This window comes from Drosophila grimshawi, unplaced genomic scaffold (genome assembly GCF_018153295.1).
Source record: "Drosophila grimshawi isolate 15287-2541.00 unplaced genomic scaffold, ASM1815329v1 contig_848, whole genome shotgun sequence".
In the NCBI taxonomy this organism is placed as follows: domain Eukaryota; kingdom Metazoa; phylum Arthropoda; class Insecta; order Diptera; family Drosophilidae; genus Drosophila; species Drosophila grimshawi.
This window is the reverse complement of record NW_025063692.1, coordinates 21,820,320-21,842,111: the sequence shown is the minus strand read 5'-3', so window position 1 is coordinate 21,842,111 and position 21,792 is coordinate 21,820,320. Positions and strand designations below refer to the sequence as shown.

General features: G+C 39.5%; 1 protein-coding gene across 2 annotated transcripts; it reads right to left on the bottom strand.

Moving 5' to 3' along the window:
• Positions 1 to 779: 779 nt before the first annotated feature.
• Positions 780 to 18,359, bottom strand: LOC6564743 (probable serine/threonine-protein kinase yakA). Of its 2 annotated transcripts, XM_001991209.2 has the most exons (4): positions 18,282 to 18,359; positions 7,753 to 7,830; positions 4,138 to 7,638; positions 2,940 to 3,002 (listed from the first exon to the last, which is right to left on the bottom strand). In XM_001991209.2, the coding sequence occupies exon 3, from the start codon at positions 7,505 to 7,507 to the stop codon at positions 4,139 to 4,141; it is 3,369 nt and encodes a 1,122-aa protein (XP_001991245.1). In that variant the 5' UTR covers positions 7,508 to 7,638; positions 7,753 to 7,830; positions 18,282 to 18,359; the 3' UTR covers positions 2,940 to 3,002; position 4,138. The 2 variants fall into 2 exon arrangements, with proteins under 2 accessions (XP_001991244.2, XP_001991245.1); XM_001991208.3 differs by lacking the exons at positions 7,753 to 7,830; positions 18,282 to 18,359 and adding an exon at positions 780 to 2,669 and having other exon boundaries at positions 2,737 to 3,002; positions 4,138 to 4,359.
• Positions 18,360 to 21,792: the final 3,433 nt, after the last annotated feature.

Genomic DNA, 21,792 nt, shown 5'->3' with positions numbered 1-21,792 from the left:
ATCATACCCGAAGTTCTCGTTGTATTCACGAACTAGCGGAAGAGCTTTTTCCCCCTTTTTTTTTGTTTTCATAGCTGTCGTATTTTATCTTTCTCTTGCTTTCTCGTGCTTTCATTCTCTTGACAGCTACGACAGCTAAATACACACATACATACATACCTACATATATATGTTTACCATCAAAATAACGTGTGCTTTCATTGTACACACACAACTAAGCTTGCATACGCATATACGCAAAAGCTCCCAGCGATAGTAATAAAAGCGTAGGACACAGCGACATCAACAAGATTTTTCCCTGCTCAAATTTGGCAACTTTCGCAAAAAAATTTGTATATATATTTTGACTAATCATTTCTCTAACTGACTGAACGTTAAGCAAAATTGTTTCAAATACAACAAAACTTTTCTGGTCATTTTAGAGCATTTGAGTTTTAATTTAAATTTCTAATTGGTATATCTATAGGATTTTTCCTTAGGCTAAATTTTCAAAATTTTCAATTGCACTTCTGGAAGCTAAAGTGAATTCAAAAAGAAAGTACTTTTTGCCAATTTTCGGGAGTTTCCAAAGTATTCAATACTTTTTGTTTCGAAGTTTGAATCAATCAACAAGTGCTGGGACTTTTTTCCCCCGACTCTCCAATATTATTGGATTAGCTACAAATTTGAAGCGAAGAATTCAATTGATTGCGTTTTTGGGAAGGTTTATTTATTTATCTATCGTAATATATAGCTACGTACATATATGTGTGTAGATATATATATGTATATATAAGGAATTACATGCATACAAAAATATTTATATGAATTGGCTTGCAAGGAATATCTATGGCTACAATAATTTATGGTTAAGGTCTAAAAAAAAAAATGAAATAGGTGTATATATCACAAATATTTATATTTTATTTAGCGAAAGCTATAGAAGTCTGCAAGAGAGATCGACATACCCCATAAAGGAATAGTCTCTCTTTCTTTCATATTTAGGAAAGCATAAATTTAAGGATCTCAAGGAGTTACCCGAATACATTCACTTTTCGAACATCTTAGCTTTCTTTTATTTTGTAGTTATAAATGTACTTGAATAAAATAGCATTTTTATCCCTTTAGATAAAACAAGTACATGAAGCACATATTTACACTTATGCACGTACATTTACATATACATATTATAGTGACATATATATATAGTTATATATATATATATATTATTTTAGTATTAGTACCAACAAATACACAAGAATCCAGGAGCCTAATATTATTGTTTTGGGATTATTGTGTGTGCGCACGAGGAGCCCAAAAACCAAAATACCCAGTCAAATTCCAATTCCTGTTCCAACAGTCTGTCACCCCTCCCCCTCCCAAGCCCTCATCCTTAGGATTAAGCACACCCTCAGCGGCGCATTTGGCCGGATCGTTTCTGTTCGCGACTGTCGCCCCTCTCAATATACCAATTATTGTTGCGTCTCTGTTCGTGCTGCGTTCGTGAGTGCTCACGATGTTGCATCCTCCGTTCGTGCCACTCGCCGCTGCCACTATCATCGTCCTGCCGGTGATGACGCTTTGCGTAATGCTTTGTGTAGCGCTCCTTCGAATCGTATTTCTTGCTCCTCTGGTCCAGGTACTCTTTGGACTGCTGCTGCTGCTGGTCCCCGTCATTCTTCAGCTTGTGAGTGTGTTTTTTTCTGTATCGCTCCTTGGATTCAACTGGCACGTAGTGTTTTGGGTCCGATGGCGGTGGTGGTGGTGGTGTTCGCACCTCTTCGCCGCCAAGCTCTTGAAAAGTATTGGGTGTATCGCCCGTTATGCCGGCGATTGTGTCTAGCCGCTCGGTGACCTTTTCAAAGTTGTGAAAAGCTTGAGATTGCTGCAGCACATCATTGACCACATTACCAATCTCGTCTGCAAGAGATTCGGCATGCGGTTCCTTTTCTATGCACATGGCGGCGATTTCCACATATTTGCCATCTGGACACTTGTATGGTCGCTTTAGATCGTCCTTTGTAATCTCCACAGCATCCATACTGTTGCCATTGCCTGTCCAGGCACCAAATTTTACCGCCTTGCGTTGCTGATATTTTGATTGTGAGTCTGATTTTGATGGCGACTGCGACTGTCCCGGAGTCAGACTGTTGAGGTAGAGCAGCTGTTTGGACATGATATCGATTTCGGCACGCATCAGATTAGTCTGCAGTTCTAGCTCAACCAGGCGCTGCTCAAGCGCGTTGTCGCCGCCACCGGCACCGTCGCCGCCAAGCACCTTCCACTCGGGATTACGGAGGCGGCCAATAAACGCCAGTATGGCTAGAGTGGCACCCACATAGAATACGGCCGTCAATCCGTTCTCAACCAGTTTCGGCAGCCGATAGCCGACGAGTATTTTGGGATTGGTTAGCTCGCTGTCTGGATGCGATTTGTGACTCAGCGCCGTTTGTGGCTGAGCGACGCCATCCAGCTCAGATGCAGTGATTTGTCGCTCGCGCACCTGTTGAGCACCGCCGTGCTCGGACAGATTACGGATGGAAGGAGGCAGTTCGTCGCCCAATTCAAATTTTATATTCAGTTCGCGCAGAAAGGGATGCGGGGAGATGCGGCCGGTGCTTTCGCAGTCGCTGATTATCGATATACCATCGGAGACGTCCTCGGTCTGCCCATCCAAATCATCGACGAGCCTGCATATGTAAGGATATCAAAGGACTTGGTTACCCTCTCCATCTGAGTCGATTATGTTATGCTTACCGTTCGTTTGTATGCTCGTTGCTATCACTCTGCTGATGGTCGCCCCTCTCCGGCTGTCGTTGTCCTTTCCTCTGCTCGTTGTCTGTGGTGTTGTCAAGTGTCTCGACTCTGTCTGTTGCTAATATTGTCCACGACGAGGATGTGCTGATGCCAAGCGACTCCTCCGCCTTGCCTTCGTTTCCGCCAGCAGTGGCACTGCTCTGCTGCTCATGCTCCACATCCATGATGCGCGTCCGTCCGTCTGCCTGGGCTGTTGGCCTCCTTCTCTGCAAATGCATGCAACACAATATATGTTTTATTTTCGTATTTCGTATCTAGAACAGCGCAACACAAACAGAAACAGAAACAAAAACAAAAACGTTGCGAATCTATTTACATGTATGAGAATATATATTTTCAGCAAAAATACATAAAAAGAAATTGCGATCAGATGATTTGTATCTCTGCACAGTGTATTATAAATCGGTTATGCTCTCCTGGCCTTGGATGGTCATATTTTCTTGCTCGAGAGTGTTGCCAAATTAGTATTTCTCCTTCTCATCCTCTCTCTCTCTCTTTTCATCTTTCTTTAAGCCACCCCCCACCCCATGGGCTTTCTGTAATCGATAATTTATGTGTTTGAAGTGTATTTTATATTGTACACTTTCACATGCATACGCATGCACATGCACATATGCGTGTATATATGTGTGTACATGCATGCAACAATTTGCATGTGTGTATGTCGACCTATGTACAGACGTCTGCCCGGGAATATATTCGATATATTTGCGTGTAGTCAGTTCATTTATAGCTGAAATTAATTTTTGTTGAACAACAAATTTGTTGTTTATATACATATATGTATAAATATAAACATATTCGTTTGTTGTTGACCCAACACTTATCAACCCAGTTCAAAAACAAAGTGCGCACACACACACACACATACCCATATATGTATAATAGTCAGCAACGGTTTATATTAAGTTAGATATAAATATTTACTGTTACTAGTCAGATTTGTATCTGCTCTATCTTGGCAATCGTTGTCAAACAATTGTTGAACTGCGACAATTGTAGATAAAAACTGGCGCAGAAACAAGCAAACGTCGCAATTTAACTCGAAACTTCAACCTTTGTGTGTTCTGCGACTACACACACATCGATACGAACATATGCAGTCTTCTCTTGGATATCGATACCGATAAAATCGATGCAAGTATATTTGGGCACACTTTTATACTTAAAAAATACTAGATCAAAATGGAGGGCATATCGATAAAAATGAAATACCACACATCATTTGCTGGCGCAAGTATAAATGTGAAAATTTGAAAAATATAACGCTTCGATGAGCATTCGAATTGCGAATTGAGAAAATTGCAACAATTTAAACACGTTTTTTTTGTTAATAAATACCTTATAATGATTTCTCCATGATGCGACGTATCTCGCCCGCCTCGGAGCTGCACTCCCAATCGAGTGCTGCACTCCCAATCCGCCGCCTGTTGCCATCCGGCGCAACGCTTCTGCCTGGCGGCAACCCAATTGGATTCGCAATGACATAACTTGTGGGCATGTGGTATCTGGGCGCTGGTAATGGATACATGCGCTCCAAGTTGCGTTGCGAACTCTTCTGCACTGACATCTGATTGGGATGGGACGGCTGCTGCAGGGACTGCTGCTCTGGCCCAGTCCAGTAAACCTGACTCGTTCGCTGCCCGCCACAATCGAGGATTAGTGGCGTGGATCGGCCATTGTGCAGCTCCTCAATGCGCACATAGCCCTGAATATATTGTGGCTGCTGCTGCTGCTGCTGGTGCACATAGAGACTGTTGTTGCTGCTGCTGTTGTTGTTATTGTTGTAGTGATGATGGTCAATTAGCTTGGCCGCCTGCAGGCCATCCTCCGTCTGGATGAGCACGTATTCGGTTGGCGTCAGCGTTAGCAGCGAGCGCTGTGCCACCACTTGTGGCAGCTGCTGACTGGACAAATACTTCTCCGTCGAGTCGTTGGAGAGCAGGCTGTTGCGCTTGTTCACGTGCGCATAGATGGGCGACGACGAGATCGGTTCGCCTCGTGGAAAGATGCCGCCACGCGGCAGGCTCTGCACACGCTGTGGCACCTGCGGCCGGGCTCGCACCACCTGCGGCCCATGGCGCTTGTGCGCCTCAACGGAGGCATACGATACCGGCGATATATCAGCGCAGTTGTCGCCGCTGCTGCTGTTGTTGCCGTTGTTGTTGTTGTGGTTGTTGTTACGCTGCTCGTAGATGGGCTGCATCTTGCTGGCGGCAGCGGGCAGCGGCGTGCGATTGATTGATTTGCGGCAAAACTCTTTCACCCTCTCCAGTATCTCGTCGCGGGTCAGCAGACCACCGATGCGACGTGATGCCTCCTTCGACTCCTTGCGCCGCAGTATCACTGGCGTCTCGTTCTCGCTCTCATAGCCCCGTCGCACCGATCGGTTGCTGGGCGTGATCATCTCATCGAGAACGCTCTGGCAGCGTGCCGGCGGCGCCGATTGCAGCTGTAGCTGCGGCTGCGCCAACTGTTGATGCTGCTGCTGCTGTTGATTACTGGCCATCGGCATTGGATTGCCATCGAGTATCATTATCTGGCGATTCCGGGCACTGATCCCGGAGAAGGTGTTGCGCTGCTGCGAGCCGCGCACAAAATACGGCTGCATCAGTTGCTGTTGCGACTGAAGATGCTCGTAGATGTTCTCCTCGCTCTGTGGCGGATGTGGCAACTGCTGCTGCTGTTGCTGTTGCTGCTGTTGTTGCTGCAACACTTTGTGGTACAGCTGTCTATCGGTCACTTCCTTAATGGTGCGCAGCTGCTCCCACTCATTCTGATGACTGATGGCAGCATCCGTCTGCTGCTGCTGCTGCTGCTGGTGCTGCTTCTCGCAAGCATTGCGCACTGGCGTCGATGTGGCATTGGGATATTGATCGCGCAGCTGGTTTGGCTGATTCCGCTGGCTGTGCAGCTTGATTTGATTGCGATCCATGGACACAGATCTGTTAAACCGGCCGCCCACATTGCTCTCAGGCGAGACGCGTCTGGGTATGAGGCTCTGCCGTTCGATGCTGCGCTGCATCGGCGGCGCATTCTCTCGCAGACGTGGTTGGGGTTGTGGCTGTTGCTGTGCCTGTGCCTGTGCCGGCGGCTGCGGCTGCACTCCATTCATTTTTGCATTGAGTCCATTCGCCTGGCCATCGAGCAGAATGCGTCGCATCTCGTTGGCCGTATTATATTTGCGATAGTCATCGCTGTCGCCGCCGTAAACGTTACGCGGCAGCGGCACAGTGTCCTTGGGCGTGGTCCTTCGGCGCGTCGCAAACAAACTGTTCGAGAGACGCTGCAGCACCGATATCTTTTTGGTATTGCTCTTGCGCAGTGTGGCCAAAGATTCGGCGACCTGTTGGCGTCGCTCCTCGGCCGTTTGCGATGTGCTGCTCGGACGTGTTGGCGTCGCTATTGGCGTCGAAGTGGGCGTCACCGTGGGCGTGGGCGTTGGCATGACATGCACATCACGCTTGGGCATCAGCGTGAGGCCCTTGCGTTTGAGATATGCCTGGAACTCCTCGGAGCTGATGGTGTTGGTGAACGTGGCCACTTTGGTGCCGTGGCCCGACATGCTCGCAGCACTTGCGTCGGTGATTGGAGCTGCTGGCTGATTGGATTGGTTGGCTTGGTTTAGCTCGTCGCTGGAGTCGCTCTTTGTGAGCGGCCCGTCAATGTCGTCGATGTCGTCGTCGGAGCTAATTTGCAGCTTTTTGACGCGCTCGTCAAACTTTTTGGCATTTTTGGTGACCTCGGCGGGATTGAAGTAGACGCCGTTTGATTCGCTGCCCGTTCGAATCTTTAAATTGGCCAATTCGGGATAATTTGGTTTTGAGCACTTCTTAAATGTGGGTGTTTTGGGTTTGCTGTTGCTGCTGTTGTTGTTGATAGCCTCTGGTTGCTTAGCTTGCTTAAGCTTATCGTCCCTCGATCGATGTGGCGATTGTGCGGCCAACGTTTGCTTTCGCTTGGGTATTTTGGCGTGCTTTGCAATGTCGCGCAACTCCTCGAACTTTAGGCGTGCCAGCACCGTGGGATCGTAGACAAAGTATTCATCGGGATTCTTGATGTAGGTTTTAACATATTTGGATTGCTTGAGGACCTCCTCGGTTGTGATGAACTCATCGGCACTTGGACTCAGTTTATTGCTATTCTTTTTGCGAGCATTCGATTCGTTCCGCTGCTGTTCGCGCTCCTTCTCTCGTTGATGCCTCTCCTCGTTTTGGCGCTCCTTTTCCTTTTCGCGTTCGCGTTCCCGTTCACGCAACTGTTGCGTCACAGTTTTCCGCACGCTCAACGTGGAGCGTTTCGTTGGCACCGGCGGCGGTTTCTTTTTCTGATCCCTGCCAGCCAGATGAGTGCTCTTGAAGGGGTTCTGTTGGTCAACGATCGGCTCACCGGTGGTAAACTTGCGTATTTTCTCATCATCCGGATTGAATGTGACGCACTTTTTCACTCGATTGCCAGCCTCCTTGTGATCCTCGTTGTCGTTGATCTTACCGGATATGGTATGGGTATGGGTTGTATTATTTGGGCTATCGTTTGGTTCAACTATTTTTAGCGTCTCATCGTCTACAGTGTAATTGGTGAATAGTTTGCGTTTGGCACACTTCGCATCCAAAATGCTGGAATCCACAATATCTTGGATAGCGTCAGCGGTATCGTTTACAGTGCCAATTGTTGCGATGCAGTTCCGTTCGCTGGCAATCGTCTCAGACATGTTTTTCTATAGCACTCGGCAAGGGGGGATAGGGGGGAGTACAAAGGGAATTGGAGTGGAAGAGAGCTGGAAGTCAATCTGGTATATCCGCCCACCATTGAGATTGTTGGAATCGAACCGCACGAGGAAATCTTAAACGACAAGCGATTAACAACAATTTACTATAAAATATGATATATTTAATATTTCCAATTTATCATATAACATATATCATATATCATATCATATATCATCATATTTCATACTTGCAAATTATGTCCCTTTTGCACGTCGCGCCTCAAGCGTTCACCTACGCTTCACATCTGCTTCTGCTTCTGCTTCTTCTGGAAAAAAGAAAAACCAATTGGAAAATATAGTAAATGTTTAATCTCTAATTTGATTACGATAAGCCAAAGAAATCTGCATTTGATTTGTTACATTTCACATTTGATTTGCTGTTCATTTAAATAAATGAAAAATTCAAATAAATATTGATTAAATAATGTTGGATTTCCTTTAGCGTTTTCCCTCTTTCAACTGCAAGCATTCATTCATTCATTCATTTATTGATTTATTGATTTATGCTGGAAGTCTGCTTTTCCATCGTTTGTGGACTGTGTGCAATATGTGGGCCATTTGGGTCACTTGATAGCTAATCTTTTGCGGGTATCTTTTGTGCGGTATTGAAATGCGCATATGGTTAAAAGCGAATGCAGAATTTCGATATTTGTCTGTATGTTTGTAACATACAGCTGCACACACATAGCTGGATATATATATATATATATATATATATATATATATATATATATATATGTATGTATGTATGTATGTTCGCCTAGCTACCAATGAAATCAATATATTTCACCTATATTTGACTACACAGTTGACAATAGTTCAAAGCGCAGATTGCCCTCATTGCTGAGGGTGGCTGTCTGAAGGGGGTGCGACAGCATTATATAATATATATACCACTATGTATAGCTAAATACACCTATATATATATGCATGTATGTCTGTGTTGACATGCAAATTGCATATATATTTCCATATATATGTATATCTGACCGAGTTTAGTTAATTATCTGGTGCACCTTGATGCGAGTAGCTGCTACTTTTAGTGTCTGCCTCATGAAATCGCCATTCGATTGCAAATTGACAGCCGCGAAAACTCGCATGAAAATGCATTAATGCATTAACACTTTCGCCACTATGCTAATTGATGTACAGCTAAAGGTATAGAAGGGAAAAGGTTTAGTGTGTTGTGCCCAATGATAGACTTTGGACTTTAGACAAATGCCAAACGAGACTCGTCAAAATAATTAATTTCCATGTTTGGTTGCACAATTTTTAAATATCATTTCAATTCCAAACGAGACTTGTTTCAAATCCAGTTGCCAAGTATGGAAATAGCATCTTGTTACAACTTTTCCTGTCAACATGTTCGATTCAGGGACGAGAATGCATATATATATATATATATATATGTATGTGTGTGTTTGTGTATGTATTTGGAAATCGAATCGAGAAATCCTTGTGAAATCACATTAAAGTGCCACCCTTCAGTAAATGTTGTCGCTTTAGTTGGTATAAATGGCAATGGGTTCTATCGGGAGGTCAACATTCACCACCCTTGCCACACGCAATCCACCCCTGCTCGACGTCTATTGCCTAACATCCCCCGAAAAAAACCCCCCGATATAAAATGCAATAAAAATATGTGAGAGTGTTCGACTTGGTAATACCATGTAATCAACTCCAAACTAAATACATGCTTTACGCATAAAATCCAAACAAAAAAAATCGATAAAATCTGAAATTTTCTAATTTCGAATAGTTTAATTTGTTTTTTTTTTTTGTTACAGCAACTTTGGGGCAAGAATGTGCTTTATAAGTTGCTCGTGTAGAGGCTTTTTTGCGAGAGTGGATTTATTATACAATGTTATCCACTTGCTTCGACACCCTTAAGGCCAGTGACTGGAACAGGTCACTCCTACTGAGGGGCAACCAAATCGATAACACGTCGATATACTGCAATGTGTGTTCCTAGTTGCCACAACTTGGGCGAAACTTGGAGGGGAATTTGAAAAGGACCGTCTAATAAACTGGCTAAGAACGACGACGACAAATCGCCAAACAATTTATAGTTTCTCAATGTTTTTCCATGAACCCATCAATTTCCATGATTAACATTTATGTTTTAATCGTTTGGCCAAAGTTTCCTTTCGAAGTTGGACTAGGATTACCGGATTGCTATAATATCGATTATATTTGCGCATTTTTATGCTGAACGTTGGTTTTTTACACTTGTTTAATTCGAATTTAAGCAATGATGACAGATTCCCATTTTGGCACAGAGGATGGCGCCATTCAAGTCAATGGCCGGGGAAGATTTATGCGACATCTTGCAGATAGGATACACACACACACACACACACACACAATGTATAGATATGTATCTGTGGCAGACGATTGCAGTGAGGCTAATGCAGCGTGTTCGACCCAAAATTCCTGCCAAAAAAAAAAAAAGAAGCGTGGAACGAGCAAAGTATCTATTGAGTCTAGACAAACTTGATCTATTGTGTGGCGTGTGTGTATTTGTATAAACATGCTTCTAATTGCGTATTTATCGTCCATTGTAAGGGCCCAAAAACAAAACAAAAAGATATATATATATATATATAAATGAGATTCCAGCTGTTTGGATATCATAACATCTACATTTTGAAAGAAGCAAATCGGCAGCTTGCCCAGCTCCGGCCGAGCAGCATGCAATTGGTTCCTGTTGTAATGAACGGCCCGCTACGTAAATGAACGTAAACAAAACACAAAAAAAAAACAGAAAAAAAAAGAAAAAAAAAAGAAAAAACACGCAAGGGAATTCTATGTGAAAGCAACAAAGCACATGGCAAACAAACAGCCCAACTGATGACTGACATTGACGATAAATGAACAATCGACCTCAATAGAGAGTCAACACACACACACACACACACACGCACACGTGTCCCGTACAACCCGTATACGTACGTAGATACATACATACGTGCACATATGGCCGTATAATTGATCGTATAATGCAAACAACGCGATAATATTCATATGCGATTCGAGCTTGCATTTTGCAAAAAGCCTCAAGCGGAACATGAACTCCATATGGAGCCAAGATAAACCCCAATCCTGAACAATAGATAGTAGTGGTATCTCATCGATTGTTTTCAATCATATATTCCACTTATTTCTCAAAGGGGTATTCACAATATATCTTCAATTAAATTCTTTTGGTTTATAAAATAAAGTGAAGAGTTTCGCGAGAAAATATATCGAAGCATAAAACTCAAAAAATAATGACTCGCTTAAAACACTTACTTAAATAATAAAAAGCTGTCGATTCCCAAATAGTTAATAGTATTAAAAAAATAAATAAAAAATAAAATAAATGAAATATAATAGTTGAACTAGCTTGAAAGACACAATATGAATGAAGTAAAGTGTGGTTTCATTCAGTTACAGGGTATAATTAGTCGCAGCAGTCGCCGCTAATCACATTAACTTTGCACAACTCAGCTGGAACTACGAGAATCCATTATTTGTTTAAGGCCACGAATCGAGGCTCGTGACTGGAGTTCAAAATTGGAATGGGAATTGAAATTGGAATTGGAGTCGGTTAAAACTTCGTGATTATTTCTAGTAAGTGCGTACTTTATATATATACAAACAAACAAACAAACATAAATTCACATGCCTGTGTGTGTGTATATATGTATATATATTTTTGAAAATCAATCTGGAAGTTCGTAGTGCGCACGCACAATAAATTGCGCAACACTTTCAAGTATCTCAAGTATCTTTGTATCTGTCTCTGTCTCTTTCCTCCCTTGGATCTGCCGTCTCTGTCTGGCTGTGTTTGGCTTTGTCTTGATCTTGTTTGATCTCTGTTCGCGTTCTACTCATTGGTACTTGGAGCACCCAACCGGCTCAAGTGGTTATTTTATTTATTTTTTGTTTTTGTCTTTCATTTTTATTTACGAGCATGCGTAAGAAATGCCGAAGATATTTTTGTGATTTTGTTCCTCTATTTTCTTTGGATACCATGCAGCAGATTCGAATCGGGTGTAATAAAGTTATGCTTATATAGATGTATATATACATATATAAAGACTTGGGTTTAGGGTATCTTCTAGTTGATCTCAAGTTATAATAGATATTTCGGATTACACAAGTTATGCTCATCTCATGCTTATATCATGCCATAAATACCAACCTTGAAATTCATCAAGACTTGAGCTGATCCAGTTCGAATTGTTGTGCGCAATTACGAAAGGCAAGCCAATTCGAAGCCAACTGAATATTCTTTATGGATTACCATTAATCAATGAAAATGTTGTGCTTCCCAACTGCAGAAAACTCTTCTCATTCTGTGGATGCTTGGGAAAAGCCGAAGTAATTTTTTTATTAATATTCATCAAGGTGTTAATCATCCCTAATGAGGCAATATTGAAAATATTTAGATAGGTTATTATATGTAGCAAACATGGCCCATTTTATACGATATTGATTTCAATTACGTTTCCAAATAATGCAAACTTGTGCGTATAGTTTATCCCCCCCTGGACACAAATAAAAACTTCAGAAAGTTCAAGCAAATGTTTGGATTGTAAACGCATTTGCAATGAACCTTTACAAAGTGGTCAAATCAGACATGATTGCAATGCAGGCTATCTGCTAGTCGAGCAAACTCTGTTCGTATATATTGCATGTGCTCTGACTTCCCCGCATTGACAATACGTGCTGCAGTGAGTCGAATGAATCTTTAATTGCTGCTTATGACTACGTCATCCACTGGCATCAGGCTGACCTAAAAATCGAATCTCTTAAGCCACACACATATATTATATAAATATATATATATACATATATATATATATATATATATAGAAATTGTAAAATGCATTGATGAGAGATAATGTTGCTCACTAGTTAAATAGGCCCCTCCGTGATTGAACCACTAAATGTCTGTTATGGGGCTGCATATATATATATATATATACATATACTTATATATATATAACTATAACAACTATATATGTAAGATATACTTTTGATACACATAGTAAATGAAGATGCAAATCGCATTTAATAGTGGAGAACTCACTTTATACAAAGTGCCTGCAAAATGCATAGCTTTTCTACGAGACTTTCCGACAATTGTAATTATAATATATAGTTACATTTGACTTCAATTAAGTTCAATTGAATTATTTAAAAACCCGATAGAACTACAATTTGCATATTCACACGTAATACATACGTGTTTACCCCGATCTATTTTGAATTCCACCCAACTCATTTTTGCTTATATTTTTCTGTTGTTTGTTTTCTTCTGATTTGAAAACAGTTCGAAATCCAATTTCGAAACCGGATCAATTGCATTTGAATAAGTATCTCGCAAGTAAAAGATTATAGTTACAAATGGGATTTCACTGGATTTAGCTATAGCTTCATTTAAAATACAATACTTTCATTCAGTAAGTGAGAAAATTTGTCTTTTGAAAATGCTAAATGATTTTCTGAATAATATTTTTACGCAATTGATTTAAGAGCCTCCCATCCATCTAGGTTGCAAGTCTAGAAACTCGATATATCTTTAAAATTGAGGAAAATAAACGAGTTTTATTGATTGATCTCATTCTCGAATTATTCGAATTCTTGCAACTTATTCGTATTTGCTACAGCAGCTTGCTGCTCTTGCAGAAGAAATATTGTTGGTTAAGTGTTTTATAATGCTTCTTACATTTTGGAGATGAGCAATCAGCATATGATGACTTGAAAAACGATTAAAGACGATTCAAGACGATTCAAGTATGGTAATGGTTTAAGCATCAATTTCTTATTATGGAGTGCGGTACACTTGGCAAAAGTAGTCATGGATCAATATATATTTGCCGATAAATTGGAAATTGTATTGCGAGATGGCTTTAATGGTTCAACTAAAACTATATCGTCTCAATTGTGATTTTTTGATGGACCATTCTGCATTTGGATTCTGACAGATATCTGATAAATCTGTGTAACTTTTATTTAATTTGCATTTAAAATCAAGTTTTACTTTGAATTTAATCTATTTTTTTATTTTTATTTATTTGTGTCGACTGAATTGAGTTGACATTAAATAAATGAATAAATAGTTAGAGCGTCTTCAACCTGAGCGACAACTATTTAATTGACTGATTTAACGGCCGCACCATAAATGGCGGCATTTTAGTGATTAGTGTGCATAAAGCTGGTCACGTCATACTTGTAGTATCTCAACTGTTGTCCATACATACACACACACACACACACACACACACAGGTATATGCGAAATGTGCCATTTATGAATCTATACAATTAGCCTTGATGGCTGTGTGCATTGCGTCACTTTTGATTAGCCAACTACTAACTTTGACAGAGGTTAAAGTTAACGTCTTTTATGTTCACTTTGTCTCTTTCAGCTTCTATGTGTGTGTGTTTGTATGTTTGTGTATCAGTTTTTTTTTAATGTATTTTTTTTATATTATTTTTTTGGATGAAACCCTATCCGTGATCATGGCTTATGCAATTGCATTTGCAAAAGCACCGTTAAATTGACAAGTCACTGTGTGTGTGTGTGTGTGTTTTTTGTGCATATCAAATTTCACTCACTGTGCGGTCGGAGCAGACAGTCAATGCAATCAACAGGTGAGCTACTAACCCAGCTTTATAATGTGCCCCCCCTCCCCCGCCTCACCACATCGGCAACATTTCCACATTTCCTACACTGTACTTACTGCATACATACATACATATGCATATATGTAGGTATTTATGTATTTGTATGTATGGTCTTTTAGGTATTACTGTGCACGATAATTCCCAAAACTTTTGCTGTGTATATATGTACATACATACATACCTAGTAACACATACAGTTGCGGTCAAAAAAATAGTACTGCTGTTTCTGCAATGCATTTAATACAATTTTAATTCATTTAATGGTGATCATATCGAGACCTCTTCAATACAAAAAATATTTGGTTTCTAATCTGGAAATATTTGAAAATACTATTATTTTGCCAATATTAAACGTAGTAAAATTTAACCACCCATCATGTCTAGTATTTAGAAATATTATTATGTCATAGGCAAAGCTGAGAAAACTTTACAATTATTCCACTATTTATAAATTTAAATAACAATTATTTAAAAATAAAATATAAAAATTATGGATTTGGATTTTTGTTTGCTAATAAATGTTATAGCTATGTCAACTTTTAATGTTTACCCATATTCAGTATTGATTTCATAATTTCTTAACTATATTTTAAGCATTCTTTTTTTTCTTAAACATTTTCCAAAGTCTATGTGTGCAGTGCTCTTATTTTGACCGCGGCTGTATTTTCATGATGTTTCTTTACTAGCTTTTCTCTAGCTGTCTTTTGGTGCCGGCTCAAACGAATACTGGGCGATTGCAGCTGCCAAATAATAATGCCTATGCTTATGTGTGTGTGTGTGTATGTGCGCGTGTGTGTGTGTGTGTGTGTGTGTGTGTGTGTGTGTGTGTGCGTGTGTGTGTGTGTGTACATATTATACACTTTAAAATGTGAGTTTATGTTTGTGTGTGTACAGAGTACTCACAGGGCATTCACACACACACACACACACATAGCCGGGTTATAATTTGATTTTGTGTACATATAATTAAAAAAATTTCATTTTTTTGTTTAGTTTTTTTGTTTTTTTTTGTTTTGTGTACCGTTCAAGCTGTGCAAGATTTTCAACAGTAACAAAAAGCCGAACAGTGGTGGAATACAAAACAACAGAAATAAAGCGAGAAAAAAAAAAACAAATACAAAAACACACACAAAAACGCTGTGTGTGACTTTCCCGGCATTTGGCTTTTAGTCATATTTACGTACTTACACACAGACACACATACATACATACATGCATACATACAAACATGCATACGGACTTCTATTTAACTTTATTACTTATACATATATACATATTCTCATACATATACATACAGTTAAATTTAAGTCCCATGTTCAAGGTTTCTGCTTTACCCATAAATCATAATTTTTTTTTTTTTTGGCTGAGACTCGAGCCGTATCTGTGTACATAATATATACATATGTATGTATGTATGTATGTACTTACATGTGCACCACTTAGATTACACAGGAGATTCACCTTGACATTTTGTGGCATTACAGTCAAGTCTCATTCCAGAGAACTCGCACTCGAAACACGCCTTTCACTTTGTTCTGCTGGCTAATTTTTTTGGTCAAGTGGAGAATCCTTGTTATATAATACTTTTTATGTTTTTACCTTTTTGAGAATGAAATTCATCGCAATAAACCGAATCGGGTAATTTAATCATTTTACAGACACTCGACTGTATTTCGTTTAGCACTCGAACTCGATCAGGGCATTCAGCCAGATACATTTGTATGTATCTACAAATGTATCTCAGCAAAGCTGTGTTAACACATTTCTCATATGACTTCAACTCCTATTCAAGTCAGCACATTCAACTTATTTAATTCATTTTTTGCGCAAGACAGCAGAAGCAGAGCCAACAGAAAAAGTGTCAGTGCTGCCACTTTAGACTGTTTCGACAAAATAAATGTCGACCATATCAAGAGCTCATAACTCGTCAATATACACACGTGCTCAGGTGTAAATCAATAAGACCCATATGGAAATGTATATATGCATGAATTTCTCACAATCTCGAAGGTAGATTGCTGGCAAAAACAAACAACGAGAACAACAACAACAGCAACAACAGAGCACTGGGGAGCATCTGGGGCGCACCTACTTTGGTGAATCAAGCTGCGAATCCTGCGAGACGCTAAACCGGTATCGGTTTTGCATTCGGGTATGGCACACGGATGAGGCGGCTTTTGTAGCAGGCATGCACTCCACGAGTATATAAGCCATGTAAATATGTACATACATAGATACACACACACACACACATTTAACATGTGGCTGTTTTGTATACCCTATACGCATTCAAGCACTTCTGAAACTCCCAAATCTCCTGTACAACATTCTGTACATTCAACATTCGTAAAGTATGTTGCGGGTATTTCGAGTTATTGTGATGATTTATGACAATATCAATGTCAAAATTAGCTTATAAGTGGTAATTGTCATTATCATCATTAGAGATATATTACTCTATAATTTACTATAGCTTAATGCTGAAAGCACTTTAGAAATAATATCATCTCTAAATGTTTCTTATTTATTATTATTTTGCAGAAAAGTTGCTATTAGTGGTTGTTTTGTATTGGAAGCAATTGCTTTATTATCTATTCTATAAAAATCAAGTGGTAATTTACTTTAAGTAAATACTGACATTGGAATCGCCAAATGTTACGAATGTTGTTAAAAATAAAAGTAATTCAAGAATTAGTTTCTCAGATTGATTTTGCTCGGGAAAGAAGAAGTTCGGCTATACATCAAAAAAATAAGTATATACAGGGTATCTGCTCGTCGGGCTCTTTCAGCTAGAGCAGCTTTTTTTATACTTTTTTTGTTTTGCCTCTTTTAGGGCTTATGTTGTTTTTGCGCAAATGTTGCCAATGGCAGGCAACAGATTTCGAAATAAATGATAAGATAACAATTATCATACCACAGCGTGATCTAACTGGAAAGACAGCCAGAGAACTATTAAAATTATACTCTTGTTGTTACACACACACACACACACACACACGCACACATATGCATATGCACACATACAAACAGACTTGTGTTTACGGCAATTGTACGAGTTGAACAACAAAACGCAACTGTGAAAAGGCATTAAATAAAAAAGCGGCGGACGTCTTTTGCTCGATTGCCTTTTTCTTTTTTCTTACTTCCCTTTCGTTGGTATTGCTGTTGTTGTTGTTGCTGTTGCTGTTACTGTTTTGAGGCTTTATGCCGTTTTGCACAGTTGGGTTTATATTTCGAGAAATAATTTCTACCTCCATTTTGTGGTCACATACCCTCTCTCTACTCAGATTGGGTAAAAAGGGTATGCTAAGTAGAAACTGCTGCTTGAGTGAGTTGAGTGATTAAAGCTTTAGGTTCCCTTGTCCCCTTTGCCAGTCATACTATATTCATATTAATATTATTACTATTATTATTAGTGTACACTTGCACTCTTAAGCTAGGGAAAAGAGGGGAGGAGTGTAGGGAACAGGGTATCTGCTGGTCGCTCATTTCCGGTTAGAGCATGCTTACTTGTTTCGGTTGGGTTCATTCACCGGCAACAAACGCAACAGCAGCGACAGCTATAACAACAACAATACCAACAACCACAACACATCGCACAACAATCCAATAAGAATCGTCCAACTTGGTCTCGTTCCGTTCAAACTCTTGCTTAAGCACGGCCGCAGCTACGGATGCACGGCTACACAACACATGCACCAACACACACAAATACAAATACACACACAAATACAAACACACACATACACACAATGTTATTAATTTAGCGTGTCTTGTTGTCAATTGCTAATAAGACTTTTGTACTTGAAAAAAAAGTGAAAGAAATTGGTTATTTAGAAATATCACCGTAACGAAAATACGCCGATTGGACGTATGCAGATATAGTCGCAGATACACACAAACAGTTAGTTAGTCAGACACACACACACACACTAGCGCGCGCACCGATTCTGTCTCACTACTACTGCCCAACTGTATGTGTGTATCTGTGTTTGTGTGGAAATTACCAAAGCAACAACAACAACAACCAGCGGTACTCACAACAATATATCAACAATCTACGACGCGCACTAAGCGTGTACTCAGTCGCGAGTGAGTACTTGGGAAACAGTAACAAAACAAAAAAAAAAAGAACACGTCCGCTCACCACGAAAGTCGCATGTATTTTGAATTGCTTGCTTCAGCCTGTTAACTAACAGCGGGCACATTTCGTTCAAATTCATTCAACAACTTTAGGTTGGCCGGCGTTCACGTTAAGTGAGTAAATCGTTAAGTGTGCGCTTTACATATGTCTTGGCTAACGTCCAACTTTCAAGTCCATAATTGCGACTTTGCTATGCTGAGTTTCAAAAAAAGCCCGATAGAGGTCATTAGTTGGATGTGTATGTCCGTGCTAAATCAATGAAAAAAAAACCGCTGTAAAACAGATGGTAAAATAATAATAATAATAAAAATAAAGAGCTGCAATAAAACAATATATGTACTTACATCGAGCATAAAACAATTTAGGACATTTGAGCTAAACAAGGTTTCCAAGAAATAGCCGCTCAAAACAATTGTAAAATTTATTGAAAGTTATTAACAATTATCAAAAATCGTTTAGAATTTGGTTCTGATGATAATGATATTCGACTACTTTAAGTAGCTTGTGCCAGATCTTTGGATTATCATATATATATATATATATATATATATATATATATATATATATATATATATAGTATGAATGACTTGCAAAATCATACGAGGATCTGCTCCGATTTCAATGACTTTTTTCTTCATCCTCGGATCTTTGGCATTGATTCTTGACCATCATCAAAATATTCCATCCTTTCTGAATTGGTCAATCAAAGTAATTTTGTATGATTATGATTTTTATGGCCATATTATATATTATTTTATACCCTGAACCCTTTAAAAATGGTTTTTATGGTTTTATGCAAATGTATGTAACAGGCAGAAGAACTTTAAATATAGACTTTAAATTTGGAATATTTGTTTTCGTATACTCGGCGCAGATCAAGTTTGCTTTATTTTATCGATAACTGCCTCCGTTTCTCGATTATCGATACATTAAAATTTCCGATAGCAATAAATGACACAATTTTAAAGGCAGATTCTTCAACTTAATATATAATATGCATATACATATTATTGACCAACTGCACAAATTGAATCAAGATCGGATAGGAAAGAGCCAAGTTATTGTCGAAACTGTTTTATCATATTGATCTCATTTCTATCAGCAGCCGCAAGCATTTTCTGTATGCGTAAGAAAGAGATGGCATGATAATCGACGCGAGCGTCAATATGTCTTTGTGTGTATTGCGCAGAGCCCCGTTATCCCGTTACGATTGCTTGTGCGTATATATGTATGTATGTATTTATGTATATGCACGTGTTTGTCGGCAGAGGGCGCTTGCAGACATGCTCACATTTTGGTGCAAAACTTTTAAATGGAAATTTTGCAATAAAACTGAAAATATATTGAAAAACTGGGTTCAGGGTAAATCGTCTTCGAGCTCACTCGACTACAGGACTCTTGCTTGTTTCTTCTTCTTACTCTCTTAAGGAAAGGGTGCACTTGCAGACCTGCTTACATTTGGGTGCAACACTTTTTCAGGGCACTTTGAAGTCGAGCTCACTCGACTGCACCATTCTTACTTGTTATTTTATTTTTGTATTTATTCTTGGACAATAAGTATTCGAATAGTTTTTTACTTGTTTATTATATAATTCCCTTATATACAGTAGGTCAAGAAAGTGTTTGGACACAGGAAAAAGTATTCAATAGTGGACTTCTTAAAACTATTGAACAAAGAAATTAATTATTATAAATATATATGTGTATATATATCTATATATATATATATATATATATATGAGAGGAGGGTGCCTTTTCTGGCTAGCTCATCAGCTTTTGCAGTTGCCTGCTAGATTTGCCAGATTTGTCAAATCGTGTAGAAATTAGCAATAGAAAATACAATATTTTGAAGACATAGCTATGGAACAGAAGTTAATCAAATTTAGGCGTTGTTAAATTTCAAAATAAATCGTTCAATTAATTTAAATCTTGCTTTTAATTTTAAAAAACTATTCACCTTCATTTCAAATGACATAAAAATAAAGCTGGGAATCACAATGCTTGCACAAGCTCATTTAAAACCGTGTTACCTCCATGTATATATATATATATATATATATATATATATATATATATTATTTTTATGTATTTTAATTTAGTATAGTAATTTTAATTTTTATTTAATATAGCAATTTTATATATTTGAAAAGAAAAGTGCAAAAATAGCTCATTATTCGGGGTTTAATTAGTGGCATTGCGCAAGATTTCCTGTGAATATTGTCCAATATTGTGCTGAAGGGCCCCCAAAGCAACTGCAATTTTAATTGAACGCATTGTAAATTATGGACATGCAAATTTTCCCACAGCTGCCAAAGGTTTAACAACATTTTTTTTATCTCGTTTTTTTTTTTTTTTGTTTTTTTTTTTTTTTATCGTAATGAGCCTTTAAGTCAAACGTAGAGCTGGCTTCGACGTAGCACAGAAGCTGCAACTAACCACAAATCACAATAACACCCATACCACACCAAACATAACACAGAACAGAACAGAACATCAAACCGAGAATATGGGAAGTGGACGGGAACGCATAATCATTATCACTCAAATTGGGGCCCCCTTGCAATTGGATGGATGGATGGATGGTTGGATGGATGGATATGTGTGTGCGCTGTGATGTGCTGTGATGTGCTCGGGCCAACCAAGACCAACCAAACACCAATTATATATCGAAAGCCAAAGACGAGACCAAACTTCTGGACTCAAGAATATGATCAGCATATATATGGCTCGTATGCATATGAGATACTCGCTGTGCCGGCACTTAAACGGTCTACTAGCATGAAATGGGCAGGTCCCGCATCGAAAATCCCAATTCGAGTACCGTAACTTAAGCCCATAAATTAAGCGGCCACAGATGATGATGAGAACGCAGCTCAAGCCGAAGCTCAAGCTGAAGCTCAATCTGAAGCTGTAGCTGAAGCTGTAGCTGAAGCCATAACCGATAACCGAAACGGAATCGATGTCCAGAGATGATGATGACCACCACGAATTACAATCTGAGATTCAAAATTCGCACGAGCAACTCGCACTCAGCACTCAGCGCTCAGCACATACATTTCGATTTGGGACCAGCTTGCCAGTTTCGAGGCAACAATTGTGACTTTGTTGTTAAGTGGCCCCTTCATCCAGCACATAGGCCACTGCCTTAAGCCTAATAAGGATAATAAAAGCGCACAGGCGCTGATAATAATTAGGTGATGCACAAACTCAATGTGAATCGGTTAAATGCGCACATATGAAAACAATTATAATGGGGTAGCCTCGATTGCAGACAGCTTCTATGTCGAAAAAGGCGCTGAACCTGCGACCCATGTGGACCTGCCCGCTCTACGTCAACAGAGCTCCTCTGAATTTTGGAGTTCACTAATGGGTTGCCTTGTTGATGTCTTGCTACCTTGCCCCGGGGAT